The 23,015-nt window shown below is 42.3% G+C and overlaps 1 protein-coding gene across 3 annotated transcripts in view; it reads left to right on the forward strand.

The window, feature by feature from the left end:
- Positions 1 to 23,015, forward strand: part of MYOCD (myocardin) — a 122,548-nt gene that overhangs the window by 39,894 nt on the left and 59,639 nt on the right. Inside the window, exons 1-4 of one of the 3 annotated variants that reach the window (XM_010596620.3) lie at positions 3,719 to 3,735; positions 9,287 to 9,330; positions 14,369 to 14,424; positions 17,461 to 17,536. In XM_010596620.3, coding sequence (XP_010594922.1) covers positions 17,521 to 17,536 — 16 coding nt within the window. In that variant the 5' untranslated portion in view covers positions 3,719 to 3,735; positions 9,287 to 9,330; positions 14,369 to 14,424; positions 17,461 to 17,520. Of the gene's footprint in view, positions 1 to 3,669; positions 3,736 to 9,286; positions 9,331 to 14,368; positions 14,425 to 17,460; positions 17,537 to 23,015 lie in introns of those variants that run through there. The other 2 variants (XM_010596619.3, XM_010596621.3) reach the window with 2 other exon arrangements.

A 23,015-nucleotide genomic window follows, 5' to 3' on the forward strand; every position in this document is an offset into this window, starting at 1 on the left:
TTTTGTTTTTAGTTATTAAGGAATTCTTAGAATATGATCCCATATAAGCATATAGGAAAAAGGAACTTGAGTACATGAATCAAACAGTAAAAATAATTCTCTCTATTTCAAGGATAACAAGTCTTTTCCTGGAAGCTTTTGTCTATTTTGCATATTTATATGTTTTTTCTGCATTGAGTACATACTGTTTTTGCTTCCCATCCTTTCATCCCTTTGAGCTACATCCTAAGCAAATTAGCAACTTGAGCACAGTTGTAAGTTCGGCTCGAACTTCTAGCTTTCTAATTCATGTTTAGCTATATTCAGCCATCTACTCGAGTTTATTTTAATAAACAAAAATTTTACTTTGATCTTTCATTTATTCTTCTTCTCGTTATTATTTGTCGATGAAAATTCTCTTGCCTGTCTGAGAAAGGCTTGTTCTGCTTGTTCACGCTGCTGCCTGGAGGACCCGTCCTTTCATTAGGTAATGTTGGTGTCTCTCTCATGGTGCAGACTTTCATCACGGGTTAGACCATCCCTGCTTGTCCCTCCCGTTGTGCCCTTGTGGATGCCTGTTACACTGTCTGATGCATTGGTGAGCCCGGTCTGCAGGGAAAACACCTGTTGGTGACATTTGTGTTTTGATCCAATTTCAGGGATTGTGAGGAAGGGACAGAGAAGCAGTAGTTAGTTCCAGGTGATGAGGAGCTCCTAACATTCTTGAGTATTGCCACAGCCTGGAGTCCACCCATGTCTCGCCAATGGGAGATGGGCTTGCCCACACAGCCACTGGCCCAAGGTGGGGAGGGGTGCAGGACATGCAGAGGTTGATCTCTTACTTTGGTACCCCAAGTAATAACCCTGTTAGGTTGAGCATTGGACCCCTCCTGCTCCTGCTTATGGAGGATTCTAGGAGCCCTGGTGACACAGTGGTTACGCGTTCGGCTGCTAATTGAAAAGTCGCCAGTTTCGACCCATTAGCTGCTCCTCGAGAGAAAGATATGGCAGTCTGCTTCCATTAAGATGTCATCCTTGGAAACCCGATGGGGCAGTTCTACTCTGTCCTTAGGGTCACTACGGGGCAGAATCGGCTTGATGACAAGGGGCTTGGTTTTGGGTTTTTAGGCACAGCTTTCACTCACTTGAGTATCTCTAGGGGTGTAGTTTTCCAGTCCAATCCCATAGTCTCTTCATGTCTCATAGATTTTTTTTTTTTAATAGTTTCTGGCCCACTGATGAGTCTCCTTTTTCAGTGTATGAGTTTTTTTTAACTCTCTTTTCTGTTATTTAAAGGAATCTGTGGTGTGTGCTCAACCTGTCGTCTTGAAACAGAAAACATTTGCTACTTTTGCAACTTAAAAAAGAGAAAAGGATAGGGAGTACTATGCTGCTTTTGTTAGCTGCCGTCAAGTCAGCCCTGACTCATGGCAGTCGTGTGCACAACATTATGAACCACAGAGTTTTCACTGGCTGGTTTTTGAAAGTAGATCTCCAGGCCTTTCTTTCTAGCCTGTCTCAGTCTGGAAGCTCTGCCGAAGCCTATACAGCATCGTAGCAACACGCAAGCCTCCACTCCAGACAGGTGGGAATTGTGCATGCCGTGCTTTGGCGGGGAATCACACCTGGGTTTTCTGCACAGAAGGAAAGAGTTCTACACTGAACCACTACTGCTGTCAAGGACGAGTATAAGGAGTAGTATAAATTAGAACTTAGCACCTAGAAACAGGCTGTGGTTTATACTAAAACATTAGTAAGCGAGGAAGGTCCCACTACAGTCCTTTAATAAATTTTAATAACTAATAGTTACATAGTAGGCCCACTATTGGGAATAAATTAAAGTTATATTGTAGCATCAGACTATACACCATTTCACATGTGAGGTTATCATGATCAAAATCAAGTGATGTGAACACATGGAGCAGGTGTTAGTCTCAGGTGGAGACAGATCAAACCAGAGAAGAGAGCTTGTGTGGGTAATAGAGCTTGTGTAGGACAAGACCACAGATACCAGAATAAGGAGCTGCTGAGCCACAGAAGAATGGCCTGGCAATCTCTTCCAGAAAGACGACAGCCAGGAAAACCCCGTGGAGCAATTTTGCTGCGTAACACACGGGGTTGTCATGAGTCAGAATTGACTCAGTGACAACGGGTTTTTTTTTTTTTTTTGGTAGGACACTGTGTGAAGTTGTCTTCTAAAAGGGGATTATAGGGAATCAGCCTGGCAATTCGAGGAGGGAGCCTATAGTAAAGGTATGAGATGATCTAGTCTGGATCTGAGCCCATAGTTCTCGAGCTTCGTGCTCGCCAGTCATCAGACAGCATAATGTATCCACAGGAGGCCCAATCAGGGGAGCAAAACAGGGAATCACCTAACCTGGGACAACAGAGTATCCATGGGAAGAAGCTGAATGTCCAAAGATGGAATGTGTCTGGGGGCAAGGGCAAAGAGAAGGAGAGAATTGCAAATTCTATACAGATAATTTTACACACACACACAAAACATTTGTGCTATGAATAGTGACATAAATTTTTGTAATATAGAGTATTGTTTGGATGTTTTACAATGTTATAATTTTTCTAAGCAAACTGTAAATCCAATAGCCCTTTCCTTGAATTCTCAAATGAATTCCAGTTTCTTTCAAAATACTACCATTTATGGATGACCTGTTATGTGCCAGGCACTCTGAAAAGAAATTTTCACAAATCGTTTTATCAAACTTTTTAACAACACAGCAGGGTAGGCATTGTTCACATTTACAAACGAAGAAACTGACAGAGAGGTTAAGCAGCTTGCCCAGAGTTAGATCCTTATTCAGAGGGTAGAGGTGGGAATTTGAACCCACGTTGGACGTTTGGACTCCAAAGCCTATGCTCTTTTCACTCTTGCTCCCCTTTTGAGTCACTGCGTGGCACAAATTGTTAAATGTGTGACTGACCAAAAGGCACCCACCCAGAGGTGCCTCAGAAGGCACCTGGCGATCTGCTTCTGAAAAGTCATAGCCAGGAGAACCCTATAGAGCAGTTCTACTCTGACATACACAGGGTTGCTGCGAGTCAGAACTGACTGGAGGGTAACTGGGTCCAGCTACCCACCAAGCAGAATGCGATGATATTCGTCTCTCAAGGGGTGTAGCGGGGAGAGGGGGAGCATCGTGCTGTAAACATAACATTCACCTCAAAGAGGAGACAGGTGTTCTAACCCCAGCTGTCTCCAGTTCGCTGCCCAGTCCTGCAAGCCCCGCACTTCACCGAGCCTTCTTCCACCACGTCTAACACAGAAATAAAAACATACTGAACTCTGCAGGGCAGTTCTACACTGTCCTATAGGGTCGATATGAGTCGGAATCGACTCGACGGCACTGGGTTTGGTTTTTGCTTTTGTGCAACAACTGGAGCCCTGGTGGCGCAGTGGTTAAGAGCTCAGCTGCTAACCAGAAGGTTGGCGGTTCGAATCCACTGGCTGCTCCTTGGAAACCCTATGGGGCAGTTCTGTAGGGTCTCTATGAGTCAGAATTGACTCGATGGCAATGGGTTTGGTTAGTTTTTGGTGCAATAACTTTCGGAATTGTTCTAGGAAGAAAAATGAGAAGAAATATGAAAGCATATTGAAAATATAAGTGATTGTAATCATTGCAAATATAAAGGCTAAGTAGGCCCAGCCAACAAACTAACACTTCCTTTTCTAAGTTTTACAGTTACGACTTCAACAGAGAAGGGCCCAGGAGCAACTGACTAACCAAGGCATAATACCACGTGAGTACCTGTGTTCTCATGTACTGGTATATCACAGTAGGATCATGTGTCTGGGAGCTGGTATGTGCCTCAGGGAGTCCCGGGGTTGTGCAAATGGTTAAGCACTCAGCTGCTAACTGAAAGGTTGGAGGCACCTCGGAAGAAAGTCCTGACAATCTGCTGCTAAAAATTCAGCTGAAAACCCCATGGAGCACAGTTCTACTCTGACACACATGGGGTCCCCATGAGTTGGAATCGACTCAACAGCATCTGATTTGGTTTTTTCTAAACACCTCAGAATCACTTAGTCTAAGCCAATGCGTCAGTCTCCCCAGATCCTCATGGAATCTGTGACAGCAGAATCTTTAGACCTTTGGTGCTTCACCCCAACTGCTACTCACCTATAATTAAGGCTTCCCTTAGGGATGTAAGGAAACCCTGGTGTCATAGTGGTTAAGCACTACAGCTGCTAACCAAGAGGTCGGCAGTTTGAATCCATCAAGCACTCCTTGGGAACTCTATGGGGTAGTTCTACTCTGTCCTATAGGGTCACTATGAGTTGGAATCAACTCAATGGCGGTGGGCTTTTGGGTTTAGGGATGTAAGTTCCCTTAATGAAGTGCCTAACATTCCAATGTGGTGGGTTGGTTTTTAATGTAAACACAAAAACCCTTATCCTACTTTTAAAATTGGATAAAATCACCATTTTTTCTGAAGCACCATTCACGTAAACTTTTTCTCACCTCCTTGGTTTCAGCTCTGTTTGGGGTACTATAGTGCACTGTTAATTAAATATTGCCAAGTGATTCCTCTCTGGAAGACTGAGTATCAAGGCCGTTCTAGCAACATTGGAGTCACCTGGGCCAAGGAAGAAAGACCATCACATCTCTTGGAAGATACATTTGAAATTCCTAAAAGTTCAGCAATAACGATAACTCTTGGTTATCTACAGGAGAAATAGGAGAAATGTGCTTGGGACAAATGAGGTCACAGTTTAAGCCTCTTTAGGTCCTATTTTCTAACTTTCTCCCCAACAAAACTTGAAAAATCAAGATCCACATGGTACCTGCAGAAATCCAAGCCCCTGTATAATACTATCATGACTATTACTTCAGAGTTTAGGAGGTGACAAGTGGGAGGTTGCCCTTGACAATCTGTCTTGTGGTTAGTGACACTGGACCCCCATGCTCTGCAGTCTAAAAATTATAAGTACATTTTGTGCTTCAGAGCCAGAGTAGAACTAAGAAATTTTCAGGCCTTTTCTTTTGTAATTCAAAAGTATCTCTTTGTTAATGGCCTAACTCTACAAAAAATAACCAGTAGGACCTTTTTGTGGAACTACCTCTTGAGAGGTTTGTTAAGCACGAAAACCGCTCACCCTGCAGCTTCCAGGCTCCTTAAGCCATATTCACAACTATGACGAGAAACAGAAGGGGTGTGTTTATTTGTGAGCTTTTTTGTCCTATTCAGCCCTTCTGTGGAGACGCTAAAGACAGAGGAACAACCAAAGGTCTGGAGACTTCAGGTCAGGTAAATACTACTTCAGGTCCCTGATGGCACAAATGGTTATGCACTCTACCACTACCTGAAAAGTTGGTAGTTTGAACCCACCCCGAGGCTCCTCGGAAGACAGAACTGGTAGTCTGCTTCAGAAAGGTCACAGCCTTGAACACCCTCTGACACACATGGGGTCGCCATGAGTTGGAATTGACTCAATACCAACTAACAACAACAACAAATACTACTTCCCTCAAAGTTTACCACACCAGTAATTTACCGAATTCTATTGCTAATGCGTAAAAACTACTTTGTTAAACCATTATCTAGAAGGATTATTCACAAAGAGTAGTCTGTAGACAAGCGTAGATCCATGCGAATCCTCTCAGCACGGCCATAAATATATGATGGGGACATCAACTGGAGAGGCACTAAACAATCTATTACGCCACCGGTGCCCTTTTCCTCTTAATTCTGGAGAGGCAAAGGGAGCAGACATGGGAGCAGGGTGGTTCAGTGGTAGAATTCTTACCCTCCGTGCTGGTCACCAGCCGCTACCACCTGCTGCGCATGGGGTCCCCAGGAGTCAGCTGTTGACTCCCCAGCAGTTAACAACAAAGGGAGCAGATAAACTCAGGATCTTTTAGCCAGGCCGAATCGTGCATAACTGACTTGAAGTTCAACTCATGTGATGAAATACTCTGAGCCTGAGTCTTAATAGCACTTGGGTGAGAATAAGCTTTCTTTGAGGGATTTTTTTTTATGGGATTAAATCTCTGGAAATCAGGAAAAAAATAAATAAATAGAAAGTAACCTATGATATATTTTAAAATAACAACTCTGAAGTTGTGTAAATCAAATCTTCATTTGTACTGTAAGACCCAACGTAGATATATTTTGTTCTCTAAGGTTTCCAGAATTAAGTAGTGTTCATATAAAGAAATACTGCTTAAAGAAATTTTGCATCCATAGTTCATTTTATTAAGATAATTTCTGGTGAATAGACCAATAACTGATGAAATTATTATTATTATTTAAATCGGCAAAATGACTAAGTTTGAGAGTCATTGGTTTCCCCAGTCTTTGGCCACCTCCCCTCAACCAGGCTTTCCAAGGGCATAGATTCTGCCACGGAAAACTGTCAGAGCCACGGCAAGCACACACCCCAGGCCTTTCCAAGACAAACCTCTCCTGTCTTGCTCTCCTCAGTGAGCTAGAACCAGGAGGCATTTTGTCACTTGGTAAGATTGGGGACAGAGACACTTAGCCTCTGCAGCCCAGTCAGACTAAGCTTGCCATCTAAACACATGGCACAGCAGCGTGAGTTTTACTCAGGCACCCGGGGCTCCAGAAGGAAAGAGGAGGCAGTAGTGTCAGGGTCTTTTTAATTGACTATAAGTCAGCAAGCTTTACTGTAAACCAGCCTCCGTGCAGGCTACTGTGCCAGGCATGGTAGGAACGGCAACAGTGAGCTACACTAGTCCTTGGTACAGACTCAGGATTTTGGGGGAAAGGTGATAAGAAAAGCACATACATACAGTTCACAATGGAACATACTATGTTCTGTGTTCCACAAGAGAACTTTCTTTTCTTAAAAGAAATACTTTACTTATTTGAAACGCTAAAAAAGGAAGGAAAAAGGGAGGGAAAAGGAAAGAAGAAAAGCTAATAGTCATTGGAAGTCAGTGCTTGTCCATTTTTGTAACTGTAAAAGAAAACTTCCGAACACGAGAAGTCATCAAAAAGCCACACTGGATTGGCAGCCTCCATTCGCATGAGCAGCCTGCCCTCATTGCTGGCAGAAGCCCCTGAGGAGCCCCTACAGGGTGCTGCTTCTCTCCAGAGGCAAGCGTCAGAGCCCCTGACCCAGCCCCATCTCTACTGTCTTTAATGTTGATGAAACTGAGGTCGAGGGAGCCTAAAATCTTTCAAATATCCCAAAGCCAGGGCCAGTATGATTCCATTTTCCGCAAATTTGAATTTAAATGTGTGCAAAATATAAGTATTACTAAAATCTCACTTTATCCATAATATTTGAAATAATTACAATCCCCCTTCCAAATTTTAAAACTTTTCATAAATTGCCTAAATTCAAAGCCGATGGCCAAGCGAATTGTAAATTGTTCTTGTGTTATTATGTTATTATATGTAGTGGTATGATTTTCTGCTGAGCAACAGAAGCACCTGCCATTCTTTGGCAGAATTTGGCTTGAATTATGTGAGTTTAACAAAAACCTCCAGTTCCTGTCCACTGCAAAAGATGCAATCCTCCTTTTGTGGCCAAATTGAGACCAGAACCTGCTAAAACGAAGCCTGTATCATCCCAATACATATAAAGAAGTCATTAAAATCGTGCCTGCTGAGGCCTCTTTTCTAAATGTTCAAAAGGAATCACTTTACCTTTTAAAGCACTTAGGGGTTTTAGAGTGAAGTTTCTATCATAAAGCTTTTTATGCCTCAAAAATTCAATTGGAATTTGGAAAAATTTTTTAAATGTGTGAAAATGGCAAGGATAAACTAATGTTTTTAAGCAGATGGCTCCAGGTTCTACATCACAACTTATGCCTAGAGTGTAAGCAACACTGGATAAAAAAATTCCACTGATTTAGCCCTATGGTAGATCTTCAGTTCTACACCCAAATCATGGCTGAATTATAAGGTTTCTCTCCCCGCTGACTCCAATGCCCGGAACCCTGTACATTTGCAGTTGACTAGCGAATCAAGTCCAGACGAATTGGCTTTTCTTCACTTCCTCTTCCTGGGCACGCATCCTGAAGGGTCTGAGGTCGCTACTGAAGAGTAAACGGTCCACACCAAGCAGCGGTGAATTCTCTTTAAAATCCTCCTTAATCGCTTGTCTTAAGCATTTACTTTGTACTCACGGATTTAGGATTTTCTACTTCAGGTGCCTGAAATGAATCTAAGGGCCTCATTTTTTGACTTTTGGCCTAGAAAGCCAAGGTTATGAGGGCCAACTCAGAGCTCCCAAACAACTTTAGACAGTGGGGAAAGTATTCTCGGGCCAGGCTCATGGGCCCAAGCCAGATCCTACGGTTGCTTTCACATTTACAGTATCAGTTGTAGAATCCGCATTTCAAAATAGTCATGAAATCTTAGTGAAATTGAAGTTAGCTTAGAAATAGTTAAGAATTTATTGTTTAGACTTAAAAATAAATAAGTTTCTCTCCAACATCCCACCTTTGAATCTCAAGATGAAGACTTAAAATTGCCTGGTTTGGGGAGATCATGAAGATGACACAGGACCAGACAACATTCAGTCCTGTTTATATGTAAAGGCACCATGAGTTGGGGCCGGCTCAATGGCAGCTGAATCAACGATTCTGTTTGTTGGCTTGCCACCACCTCCTGAGACTCAAAGAAAATGGTTTCATGCTCCCTCTCTTCTAGGCTTATGGCTTCTAGGCCTCAGGACAGAGCCAATCATGTCCCCTTGTAGACCTAGGATCATTTCTCATGCAAACTTTCCCCTATAGTTCTTTTCCCGGCCATTAGTCTCCTAGGTAGAACATCAAATGACACTATTTTATTCCAACCCCTTCAGTAGCCTTAGTGTAGAAGAGTGATCACCTCTGTGAATTAGATTCAGTAAAATGGTCACGGAGCAGCTCAGTAAATATTAACCACGTGCTATGAGGAAGGCCCCGTGGAACACACAGAGATGTCAGGCACGATTTTAATTTCAAAGTGCTTACAATCCAGAAGCAGCCTCGAATCGCCCCCACTTAATTATGCCTTAACAACATCGGACAACTTCACTCCAGGGGCACGGGATTCAGGGAGGCATGAAGGAAAGAAATGACTGTATTCCTCCCTCCCCCTCTGCTAACGGGGTTGACCCCAGCAGGAAATACAGAAGACAAGATTATAGATCTGAAAGGGGTTTTAGAGGACCTGGGTCCCAGAGAGGCTGTCACTTGTCTGCAGCATCTCCGAGAAAGCCGCCGCAGGGCAGGATGAAGTCTGGGCAGCTTGGTTCTGTGATCTGATCAATGTCAATGAATTGAAAGATACAATGAGCTGTCTATGAATGGTGCCGCCTTTATTTGTTTTGCAGACTAATCCAAGCCACAGCAGCCACACATTTACTGGCAAGCCTTGGTAAATCCCTGAATTCTGTGATTCTTCTTCTGAATAGCAAGAAGGATGGCCGGGGCAGTTCCTGCACCCGCACAACATGCAGCTTCACCATAGTTTTGAGAAGTTGCCTGGGCGAAGTCTTTCTTCCTTTCCTCAGTGCATTCATTTGACTTGGCTTTTCCCCCCAGCACCCTACCACACACTGTTGGCTGTTTGAGCAGAACACGGCACACGGGCATCCATCTGTGCGCCTATTCCCTTCCTTCTAACATCTGAAATTCAGAGCTAGGACAGGTGCCCCAGGTTTTCATACCAAGTCCATTTGCAGCAAACCTAACTTCTTTTTTCCCCCAGCTCTTTTCTTCAATTTTTAAATTCCTTGTTTCTTAGAAGCTAGTAAACAACCAATTATAGGCTGAATATTCTTTGTACCCTTCTTCCGAGAATGTCCAAAGCACTCACGTATGTTGCATCAAAGTCTCCAGGTAGGCAAGCTAGGGCTTAAATAGCATAAGCTCCTGGGGAAAGGAGTCTTTGGGCAGTGCAAACAATCAATGTGCTTTGACTGCTAACTGAAAACTTGGAGGCTCCAGTCCACCCAAAGGCAGCTTGGAAGAAAGTCCTGGTGATCTATTTCTGAAAAATCAGCCATTGAAAACCCTATGGAGCACAGTTCTACCCTGACACACATGGAGTCACCATGAGTCAGAGTTGACTCAGTGGCAACTGGTCACCTAGGGAAAATGCACTATTTTTAACCCCCTAAGACTATTCTTTGGGCACTGAATAAGCAATTTTCTGTTTATTATTTGGAATATAATTTCCAAAGTGCTATTACTTATACATAGGCTGTATCTCATTTGCTTGGAAGAAAAGTACTTATGGTCCAATTTGTCTTTACAAGTGAGGCAAAGAGAGAACAAGCGTTACTATAGGTGAGAGCTTGAGAGCACAGAAGACTGCCAGTCTTACTCAGGCTCTGTAATAAAAATAAATGGCAAAGCCAGGACAGAGCCCAAACTCATGGTCCCAAACTATTAGTCACCTAGGACTTCCTTAATTACACCCATCACTGCTGTGGATCTTATGTTTGAAATAATTTTGTCTCCCCCTCCACCAAAATTCCTACACACGTTAAGTAATTATTAATCCATCTATCTGTTTTTAATTTAACAGCATATGAATGTATCAGCCAACGCTTTTTGATCAGAACAACTGTTAATAAACTGGTTGCTATGATTAGAAGGAGCAGCAATGAAAAGTGACAGTTTGATTAGCCTAAGCAGCCTTTCTCTGAACAAACATATCAAAGTTTTTGTCCAGCTTTTTGAAATACTGACAATAAGTCCTGGAAATCTATTACTACCTTTTCAGCTCCTAGATTCCCAAGGGCCTAGGTCAGGAACCACTGCCCTTGTCAACTCCAGAGCAGTGGTTTTCAAACTTGAACCTGCACCAGAACCCCATGGAGGGCTTGTTAAAACACAGGTTGCTACGTCCCACCTCTGGGTTTCTGATTCTATAGGTCTAGGATGGAGCCCAAGAATTTGCATTTCTAACAAGTTCCCAGGTGAGGTCAAAGATGCTGCTCCAGGGGCAACACTTTGAGAGTAACTGTTGTAGCTGCTGGTCCAGGACCCTAGCCCTTTGGTTTTTCCTCTTGGTCCTTGTCCTTCATAACCAATGGTGCTGGGTTGTCTCCGAGCTCTCAAGCCCTGCCCTGCCTGTGAGAGTAACTCTGTGAGAGTCAGGCTCCCCACGCCAGCACAGGCCTGCCTCTGTACCCACCACCAGGCTCCCTGCTCTGTCCCAAAGCTCCAGCCCCTCTCCTCAACTGACTTATCAGTGGCCTCACTGAGGGGCTCATTTTCTCCTTTTTCTGAAATCCTATATCAGGAATCAAAGATGGTACAGGACAGGACAACTTTCTGTTCTGTTATACATAAAATCACCATGAGTCAGAGCTGACCCAACAACAGTAACAACAACAAATTGGGGGCATGTGGGTAGAGTGGAGAGCTGGAGCCTACAGGAGGCCTGTTCCTATCTCAGGATCTTTTTCTGAGCTCTAAGTAAGCAAATGTTTATAATTTTTTATACGCACAGCTGACCCAAATTAGCCAGAGCTATGGGGACAGAAATAGGAACAACCGTAACTAAACTCTGAGGCGAGAACATGAATTTCCTTGTGAGAAGAGATTAATCTTCCTCTGGTGGGATGGGTTAGATGTGTGGCTGACTAAATTTACAACCATATTTCAATTTGAAATCACATTGATTTATTATCATTTTAATTTAGAAACTCAAATTTCTTTTCAATCTTAAATGTCAGTGTCCTTTAAATACACAATTTTGCCATTTGATACTCCCAGAGCTGGCAGCAAAAGAGGTACTTTACGTATTTCCCAGAAAGCGAGCTAGTGATGGGAGGTGGGCATCGTGGTTCTTGCTGACCCCTTAGAGGAGGGCACTAAAACCCCCATTCTCTGGAGTCACGGGAACAGGCAAATATCTATGCCAGGGCCGTGGTAGGGTAGTTTCCAATAGTCTGACATGAGTCCAGTGCCCCCATAACACCTCTTAAGCCCCAAGGAGAACACTGTGTGGTAAAATGCAGTGTGTGGACCTCTTTGGCTTTCTTCCAAAGTCCTTGCTAAACAGATGTAGCTTCTCCTACTGTGTGGTAAAAGGGTCTAGAAGACCTTTTTGCTCCTAGCATCAGAGAGCTGGACTGTGTGAATCATTTCACAAAGGATTAATTAATAGCAAGAAGTGATGAATTATAGCTCTACAAAACTGAGGTACAGAAAATGCAATGTTTCTTAGAATAATTAGCAAGCTCTGCTCATGAGATTTGAAAAGCCTCAGGAACAAAAGACCAGATAACCTCCCCAACCCAAACCCAAGGCCAGTTAGAGCCAAGAGAGTCTGGAATGTAAAGGATAGCTGAAGAAATACCCATACCATTCCCTTAGGGATGGCCTCTTGAGGAAAAATCTGTGCTATTCTTTTTAACCACTTAACAAGGCAATACTAAGATCAATTCCTTTACTGGATCATATGATTAGCCGCACCAATATATAATGCCTAATTAAATGACCACTGGGCTATATAAAAAAAAAAAAAATTTTTTTTTTTTGGCTATAGGACAGGTGAAAATCTGTTTGTACTGATTTTAGAGAAATTCATAAGGGCTCACTGGACTTAAAGCAGACATTGTATGATCTAGTTGCCTGGTGAGATGGGAATTGTTTTTCAGAAGACTCTCAATATAAGTTTCAACTGTGATCAAAAGCAGGGAAAGGCTGCTCCTTACTAAAGATGATGACAAGAACAAAACCAAAGATCTGTGAGCAATGCAGTAAAACTGCACAAGTCTCCAGATGATTTCTTGGAGGCATGAAACGAGGAGAAATGGAGAAAAGACCATCCTAAGTGACAGGTTTTGCAGAGAAGGACATTTTAAGAGTGAAAAGCAACAAAGAGAAGCTGGTATTAGATTAGTGGGAAATATGATATTCAAGCAACATATTCATTTCTCTTCCTATGAGAATGAAACCTCTTAATCTCTGGTCAAAATGAGGAGAAGGGTGCTTGTAATCTATACTTGGCCCAAGCCAGCCAGCTAAGACTATTTTGCAGGGAGATTTATAGGGAGCATGCCTTAGTAGCTTCCCTAGCGACCTCCTCCACAGAGGATAATACCGTGTACCAGGCACCAAGATTACAGCTGAGTCTGCTTGAAGTCCAGCAAGTCCTTCTGAAAACTGTGCTCAAATTCAGTACCATCTTAAAGGACAAATGAGGCACACACACACAGGCTATCACACACTCACACACATGCACACATACACAAACACACAGCCTTATGTGCCTATGTGGCCAGAAACTCAGCTTTGATACCACCAAGGTTTGGAAGAACTTTTCACTGCCTATGGAGGAAGAGTGGACATCTGTTGGAGTAGTAGTAGAACTTGGGATCATGGGATTCATCTACTTGTCCAGCCTCAATATTCAGAAAATACCAATGCACTTTTTTAACCTGTGATTAACTTCATCACTTGCAGTGAAAAGTGATTGTTTGCAGCTCTTGATTAAGGTTGTGTCAGGGGACCGGGAAAACCAATGAGAATGTAGAATCTGGCAGAATGGTGTTCTGCTTCTTCACTAAGTCAAAAGAGTTTGCCAGGCTGCCCTGAAGAGGTGCCGTGAGACAGCCATGAGGAGCAGCAGTGTGTAGTAGAAGGAGAAGAGCTGGCATCCCACCAGTTCACGGTGGTGCAGTGGTCCAGGTTCTGTAAAGCTGGTGTGTGCTAGGAAGGGCCAGAGCTGTGTCTCCCAGTTGTTAGATTTTTTTGGGTATCACACCTTGAAAGAGGCTAGGGGTGTTGGAGGACCAACACTCCTAGCCCTGGCTGTGTGACTCTAGGCAAGCCAATCAATATCTGTGGACCTGAGTTTCCCCATTCTATACAGAGTAACGTTAGATGTCAGTGTCCCCAAGGTCACTTCCAGCCCTTAAAGTCTGATTCTGTGTTTCTCCCTCAACACCCTTGGTTGAGTGTGCCTGACCAACCAGCCATTATCTGATGGCTTTGGGTAAGCCATTTGTGACTTACCTAAAATACAAATTCCTTCCTACAACACGCACCTCAAACACAGACCACAGCCATCCACCAGGCTTTTGCACCCAAGGGCAGAGCAAAGTCAGAGAGGGTCTTAGTTATCCCAGTCCACTCCTCTCCCTCGAACAGAAGCATCACTTCCATCTCCAGTTGCCCACAGGAACTTGGAATGCCCTGCCTCCACCATCTCTTCCTGTCGCACATTCTGCCTCTCCTGCTCCTCCTGTTTTAGGCCTGAATCCCACCTTCTTCTGTATCCCGTGGCTTTAGGGGAGCAAGTGCCCTCCAGGTCTCTCCTCTTTAATTGCTTGTTGGCCTGATAAAGGTGATCACCTCCATACTCTGCATAGCTGAGCAAGCACACCAGCCAATATTGCAATATTGATCGATGTCCCTAACCCCACTCAATTCACACCTTTGTTTTTCTGTTTCAGCACTGAAAAGTCCAACCGAATTCCATGAACAAAGGAAAAACCTGGATAGTGACAAGGTAATTCTTGCAAACTGTCATTCCTGCACTTAGACTATAGGGTATGCACCTTTGAATGCTAAACTTTGGCTAAAGCCTGTAGAGTTCATACAATAGACTCAACCAAGATGCCAGCCCCTGCCCTAAAACCATATGGAATTTGACTCCTGTTAACTGAAAACTGTTGAAATGGAATCATTTATATTAGCTTTGGGGAACAGTGGGGTTCAGTGGTAGAAACCACACTTTCCATGCATTAGACCAGAGTTCGATTCCTGGCCAATATACCTCATGTGCAGCCCCCACTCATCTGTTAGTGAGGCTTGTCCATTGCTGTGATACTGAACAGGTTTCAGCAGAGCTTCTGGACTAAGACAGACTAGGAAGAAAGGCCTGGTGATCTCCTTCTGAAAATCAGCCAATGAAAACCCTATGAATCACAATAGTCCAATCTGTATCCAATCACGGGGATGTCCCAGGATCCAACCAGGTTTCATTCTGTTGTGCATGGGGTCACTGTGAGTCAGGTACCAACTCCTTGTCAGCTAAAAATAATAACTATAATATTAACTTTAATATTTGTACAATTGTTAAAATATTTTTAAAATTTAGTGTCAATTTTAACTTAAAAAAAAAGTTCCCCCCCAAAAAAGTTCCCAATCTTTTTGATCTGGGGGTGGGATCCTGGCAAGGATGCACTGGGGGTCCAAAAAACATGGAAAAGGGAAGGAAAGTTGGTTGGCAAGTTGCTTTACTTTCATTACAGTCCTTTCTAAGCAACGGTCAGATTTTTAAAAATCCAGTTCATTGGTAAGGCAGGGTCTATGGAAACAAAACTATTTGCAGCTACTTAAAGGCAAAAGGAATTATATTTATTTCCATTTTTGTTTTTGTTTTGTTTGGTTTGGTTTGGTTTTCTTTCTACCATTTGAGGTGAAAAAAATAGCACACTTCTGCATCTTCCTAACAAATGTCAGAAGCCTGATTTCATCAATAGTATGAGCAGTATTTCGCAAACATCAGCATTTTGTTGGATGAGAAGGACAGGTAAAGAGGGTATCTGTCTGCTGGGATTTCTTTGTCTGAAAGCTCTGGACTCACTACTAGTCTGTAGTTGGAGATGAGGGCACACCTCTGCAACTCTTCAAAGTTGCTTGTAGGTGGAAATGGATCCCACCACCTGAAGACTAACAACCAACAGCAAACCTTCTTTCCTCAGAACTGGAGTGATCTCCAGACCTCTCTCAGGTATCACACAGGAGATCTAATATAGTGGAATAAGAGCCTAGAACTAGAAATCAGAGGGAGGATCGTGGTGGCTCAATGGTAGAATTCTCGCCTTCTATGCCAAAGATGTGGGTTCAATTCCTGGCCAATGTACTTCATGTGCAGCCACCACCTTTCTGTCAGTGGAGGCTTGCCATTGCTGTGAAGCTGAGCAGGTTTTAGTGGAGCGTTCAGATAAAGAGAGACTAGGAAGAAAGGCTTGGTGATCTACTTCTGAAAATCAGCTAATGAAAACCCTATGGATCACAACCATCGGGGGTCTACTTGATGGCAGCTAGCAACAAAAGTGAAAAGGACTTGAAGCACTTACTAATAAAGATCAAGACCACAGCCTTCAGTATGGATTGCACCTCATCATAAAGAAAACAAAAATCCTCACAACTGGACCAATGAGCAACATCATGATAAACGGAGAAAAGACTGAAGTTGTCAAGGATTTCATTTTACTTGGATCCACAATCAACAGCCATGGAAGCAGCAGTCAAGAAGTCAAAAGACGCATTGCATTGGGTAAATCTGCTGCAGAGGACCTCTTCAAAGTGTTGAAGAGCAAAGATGTCACCTTGAAGACTAAGGTGCGCCTGACCCAAGCCATGATATTTTCAATTGCCTCATATGCATTCAAAAGCTGGACAATAAATAAGGAAGACCGAAGAAGAATTGATGCCTTTGAATTGTGGTGTTGGGGAAGAATACTGAATATACCATGGACTGCCAAAAGAACGAACAAATCTGTCTTAGAAGAAGTATAACCAGAATGTTCCTTAGAAGCAAGGATGGCGAGACTGCATCTTACATACTTTGGACATGCTGTCAGGAGGGATCAGTCTCTGGAGAAAGACAACATGCTTGGCAAAGTACAGGGTCAGCAGAAAAGAGGAAGACCCTCAGCGAGGTGGATTGACACAGTGGCTGCAACAAAGAGCTCAAGCATAACAACAATTTTAAGGATAGCGCAGGACCGGGCAGTGTTTCGTTCTGTTAAGCATAGGGTCGCTATGAGTCACAATTGACTCAACGGCACCTAACAACAACAGCAGCAGAAATCAGGGGCCTGAGACCTAGTCTTGGCCTTGCTGCTGGCTACATCATCTCTACAGATAGCTCCATGATCAAGAACCTGATGAGACTCCATAAATAACATATCTCCCAACTCATTGTGGGTCTCAATCTAGAATTTACAGTCTAGCATGTAGTAAGAGAAGAGTCAGATGAATAGAGGGAGAAGGATATACGTTGCCATGTTATACAGAAAGATTTAGGCAATGTTTCATCTTTGAAAACCCTAGTGATTTGGGGACTGATTTAAAAGACAATGGAGTAGGACTGGTTATGGTACAAGTAGCTTGGTGTCATCATAATTTTATTAATATGTTCCTTGCTTGGCCCCTGGAGGCATTTAAGTTTGTAGCCCTGACATAGACCAAAGCTTTTGACCTCTTAATCATATTTAGCCATCCTAAAATTACTGTAAGTGTTCCTTTATCAAAAATTAGGAGACCATAATCTAGGACCGTCAGAGGTATTTCCCTGACTCATAGTAAATACTCAGTAATTTTAACTGCTGGAAAATGGCAAATAATGTTTCTAAACTCAGGGATGATTAAAAAAAGAGAGACCAGAGATATTTGCATTTTCCAGCTGCCATAAAAAAAGAGTACTTTTCGCCTTTGAGAGAATTTTAGATTTTTTAAAGTTAAACCTAAGTGATTCAACTGTATGCCTTATTTACTGAAGTTGATAACAGAATTTATTGTTTGTGTTCTACAGACTGAGGACCACCTGAAGCACAAGGTCAGAAATAGATCCACACGTGCCAACTTGGTTAATATGCACATACTCCAAGGTAAGGCTGCACTACGTCTAAGCCAGGAGGTACCCACTGAAGGGTGGATCATCCTTCTAGAGTTCTTTGTCTCTAGTTGCTAAGCCCTCTTTAAAAATTCCCTCCTATCATGACAAAGCAGACTTTTGGGCCAGTATTTAATAATTCTACAGCATATAGACAATCCAACTTAGAGGTCATATAATGGTTAAGAAGGTATCAGACATGGGTTTAGATCTCAGCTGTGCCACTTCCTAAATATGAAATAAACAACAACAAAAACAGTTGCCATGGAGTTAATGCCAAGTCATGAAAACCCCATGTGTGTCAGAATAGAACTGTGCTCCATAGGGTTTTCAATCTCTGATTTTTTGGAAGTAGATTGCTAGGCCTTTTTCCAAGACACTTCTGGGTGGGCTCGAACCTCCAACCTTCTGGCTAGCAGTTAACCATTTGCACCACCCCATGACTCCCCCTAACTATATGGCCTGAGAAAATTACATCGATTCTCTGAGCCTCAGTTTCCTTATATGTAAAATAGAGATAGTAATAGTTGTAAAATGGAGATAATAACCTCTTATGGTAATTGTAAAGATTAAATGAGGTATCATATTATAAACGGCTTAGCCAAATATCCAGTGCATAGGAAATGTCCAACACAGGCTGCCAATTATGATTAACCTGGAAAATATATATATATATTTATTTATTTTCACTTTGGAAGGTGATCGGGCTGACTGGCTGCATCTATAGTCACATAGCTGCTTGGTTCTGCTTTGCTAAGGCAAGTCCCGGTGCGCACGACATGACAACCTGAAAAACTTGGTGTTGATCACCCAGTTCTCCTTAGGGTGCCGCACCTGTGTTGGGGAGGTGAAATTAGGGCAAACACCTAACTGACCTTGATAATCTGACATCTGAATGAAGGAGGAGAAGCTTCTGCTCCTGCCTTGTGAGTTCCCTTCACTGGGGTGGGAATCCCCCAGAACACTGGTTCCCACCTTCAAAGAGTCCAAACCCTGATATGACAGTTTAGCTCTAGAGTATTCATTTATCGCATGAACACTGTATTGAATGTCTGCTAGGGGCTGAGTGCTATGCTAGTGATGAATAATACACAGGTTCCTCCCCACGAAGGACACTCACAGTGTAACAGAGGAGACGGGAATGAGACTCAGCAGCATGAAAAGGGAGGTGCATGGTGTTGTGGGTGCGTGGAAGAGGATCAGAGAAGAGGGGTGTCTAAATGGGACCAGGAAGGAGAGGAGTCAGGAAATGAGCAGAAACATGGAGGCTGAGTCAGCAAGAGAAAGGTACAAGGGCCTCGCAGACAGAGGGGACAGCACGAACAGAGCCACTGAGTGTGGTGGCTCTAGCATGTGGATTTTCTTGCAAGACTCTACACTAGTTTTAAATAGCACAGAACTCCTGAAATATAGTGAAAGTTGTGAATCTTGGTCCTTCAATCAGCATTACTTCTGATTTAGCCTGGCTTCTCAAGACCTAGCCTTTTCCAGTTCTGAAACAGGTGGAGTGTTATTAGACGGAGTGTTTCCAGAATGCTTAAGAACACTGAGAGGCTTGGGAAGTGAGAAGAGAGGGCAGTGTAAGACTCAAGGGAAGGCCTCACTGGGATGCGAGGCACTGACCTGGATGGGGCAGCCAAAGGGCACCAATACCGTAAGGAGGGCAGGGGAGAGCGGCTCCCAAAAGAAGGTGACAAACACAAATTTTACCTCTTTGCAATGGTGCCTAGGAGCCTGGAGCAGCTGCTGTGTCAGCATCTTTGTAAATAACAGCCGCACAAATAATCAAAGAGTCGCTATTTCAAATGAGATACAGGCTTTTCAATTATCAAGTTGGTAGATGATACTGTATGGCTAGGGTATGGGAAGCCATGCGTTCTCATATGCTGCTGCTGGGTCAGCAAGTCAAGGCCACAGTTCTAGAGGGCAATTTGGCAACATGGATCACGCGCCTCAAAAACGTGCCCACCCTTGAACCCAGTGATTTCATTTCTAGTATTTTATCCGAAGAAAATAATCAGACAAACTCCCAAAGATTTAAATACAAGGACATTCATCATGGAACTATTTGATGGCAAAAAGTTGAAAACAATGAAATGTCCAACAATAGGGGATGGACTGAATAAATTATGGAATCTCCTTCTGATTGAATACCTTCCAGCCATTAAAATAAGGCGTTCAAAGAACAGTTACTTAACGAGAACTTACAGTATAATGTCTACTGAAAACAGCAGAAAACAAAACTCTACTTAAACCTGGGAAAAGCTGGGAACAGGTGGTGATGATGGTTGCACACCACGATGTACATAGTTGGTGTCAGCGAATTGTACATGTCAGGAACATTGAAATGGCAAGTATTTTCTTAGATATATGCTAACCACAATAAATAAATACATTTTCCCAATTTTTTTTTAATTGGTAACCATTGGCCAAACTGACAAAACAAAAAACAGGAAAGGAAGAAAATACCCTGAATAAAAAATGAGATGAGTGATATCACAACAGACCCAACCGAAATTAAAAGAATCATATCAGATTACTATGAAAAATCGTACTCTAACAATTTTGAAAACCTAGAAGAAACAGGTAAATTCCTGGAAACACAATACCTACCTAAACTAACGCAAACATAGGTAGCCAAAAACCAAAAACAAACCCAGTGCTGTCGAGTCAATTCCGACTCATAGCGACCCTATAGGACAGAGTAGAACTGCCCCCTAGAGTTTCCAAGGAGCATCTGGTGGATTTGAACTGCTGACCCTTTGGTTAGCAGCTGTAGCACTTAACCACTACGCCACCAGGGTTAGATAGGACAACTAAACAGACCCATAACAAAAGAAGAGATTGAAAAGGTAATTAAAAAAACTCCCCCAAAAAAAGGCCTGGCCTCGATGGCTTCACTACAGAGCTCTATCAAACCTTCAGAGAAGAGTTAATACCACTACTACTAAAGGTATTTCAGAGCATACAAAAGGACGGAATACTCCCAAACTCACTCTATGAAGCCAGCATACCCCTGATACCAAAACCAGGTATAGACACCACAAAAAAAGAAAATTACAGACCTATATCCCTCATGAACCTAGATGCAAAAATTCTTAAACAAAATTCCAGCCAGTAGAATTCAACAATATATCAAAAAAATAATTCACCAAGACCAAGTGGGATTCATACCAGGTATGCAGGGATGGTTCAACATTAGAAAAACAATTAATGTAATCTATCAAGAAAACAAAAGACAAGAACACTAACTTATCAATTGGTGCAGAAAAGGCATTTGACAAAGTTCAACACCATTCGTAATAAAAACACTCAGCAAAATAGGAATACAAGGAAAATTCCTCAACATAATAAAGGGCCAACTGCCAACATCATCCTAAATGGATAGAGTCTGAAAGCATTCCCCTTGAGAACTGGAAACAGACAAGGATGCCCTTTATCACCACTCTTACTCAACATTGTGCTGGAAGTCCTAGCCGGAGCAATTAGGCTAGATAAAGAAATAAAGGGCATCCAGATGGTAAGAAAGAAGTAAAAGTATCTCTATTTGCAGATGACATGATCTTATACACAGAAAACCCTAAAGAATCCTCAAGAAAACTACTGAAACTAAGAGTTCAACATAGTATTGGAACACAAGATAAACATACAAAAATCAGTTGGATTCCTCTATACCAATGAAAAGAACATCTAAGAGGAAATCACCAAATCAATACTATTTACAGTAGCCTCCAAGGAGATAAAATACTTAGGAATAAATCTTACCAATACAAAGAAAACTACAAGACACTACTGCAAGAAACCTAAAGAGACCTATGTAAGTGGAAAAACATACCTTGCTCATGGATAGGAAGGCTTAACATTGTAAAAATATTCTACCAAAAATGATCTATAGATACAATGCAATTCCAATCCAAATTCCAATGACAGTTTTCAATGAGATGGGGAAACAAATCACCAACTTCATATGGAAGGGAAAGAGGCCCGGGTAAGTAAAGCATTACTGAAAAAGAAGAACAAAGTTTGGAGGCCTCACCCTACCTGATTTTAGAACCTATTATACCACCAGAGTAGTCAAAACAGCCTGGTACTAGTACAACAGATACATAGACCAATGCAGAAGATTTGAGAATCCAGACATAGACCCATCCACATAAAAGCAGCTGATATTTGACAAAGGCCCCAAAGTCAGTTAAATGGAGAAAAGACAGTCTCTTTAACAAACGGTTCTGGCATAACTGGATATCCATCTGCAAAAAAAAACAGAACAAGACCCATACCTCACACCATGCGTACAAACTAACTCAAAAAGGATCAAATACCTAAATATAAAATCTAAAACAACAAAGATCATGGAAGGAAAAATAGGGACAATGCTAGGAGCCCTAGTACATGGCATAAACAGTATATAAAACATTACTAACAATGCACAAACACCAGAAGAGAAACTAGGTAACTGGGAGATCCTAAAAATCAAACACCTATGCTCATCCAAAGACTTCACCAAAAGAGTAAAAAGATTACCTGTAGACTGGGAAAAAGTTTTTACCTATGACATTTCTGATCAGCATCTGATCTCTAAAATGTACATAATGCTGCAAAAGCTCAACTACAAAAAGACAAATAACCCAATTAAAAAATGGGCAAAAGATATGAACAGACACTTCACTAAGGAAGACATTCAGGTAGGTAACAGATACGTGAGGAAATGCTCACAATCATTAGCCATTGTTGTTGCTGTTGCTGGGTGCTATTGAGTCGGTTCCGAATCATAATGACCCTATGCACAACAGAATGAAACACTGCTTGGTCCTGCTCCATCCTTACAATTGTTGTTATACTTGAGCTCATTGTTGCAGCCACTGTGTCAATCCACCTCATTGAGGGTCTTCCTCTTTTCTGCTGACCCTGTACATTAGGCATCAAAAAACATTAGCCATTAGAGAAATGCAAATCAAAACTACAATGAGATTCCATCTCACTCCCACAAGGCTGGTATTAATCCAAAAAAAGAAAAAAAACACAAAATAATAAATGTTGGAGAGGTTGTGGAGAGACTGGAACATGCATACACTGCTGGTGGGAATGTAAAATGGTGCAACCACTTTGGAAACGGACCTGGCACTTCCTTAAAAAGCTGGAAATAGAAGTACCATATGATCCAGCAATCCCACTCCTTGGAATATATCCTAGAGAAATAAGAGCCTTTTCACGAACAGATATATGCACACCCATGTTCATTGCAGCACTGTTTACAATAGCAAAAAGATGGAAGCAACCAAGGTGCCCATCAACAGATGAGTGGATAAATTATGGTATATTCACACAATGGAATACTACGCGTGGATAAAGAACAGTGAGGAATCTATGAAACACTTCATAATGTGGAGGAATCTGGAAGGCATTATGCTGAGTGAAATTAGTCAGTTGCAAAAGGACAAATATTGTATGAGACCACTATTATAAGAACTTGA

The sequence above is a fragment of the Loxodonta africana genome, chromosome 18 (assembly GCF_030014295.1).
Source record: "Loxodonta africana isolate mLoxAfr1 chromosome 18, mLoxAfr1.hap2, whole genome shotgun sequence".
Lineage (NCBI taxonomy): Eukaryota > Metazoa > Chordata > Mammalia > Proboscidea > Elephantidae > Loxodonta > Loxodonta africana.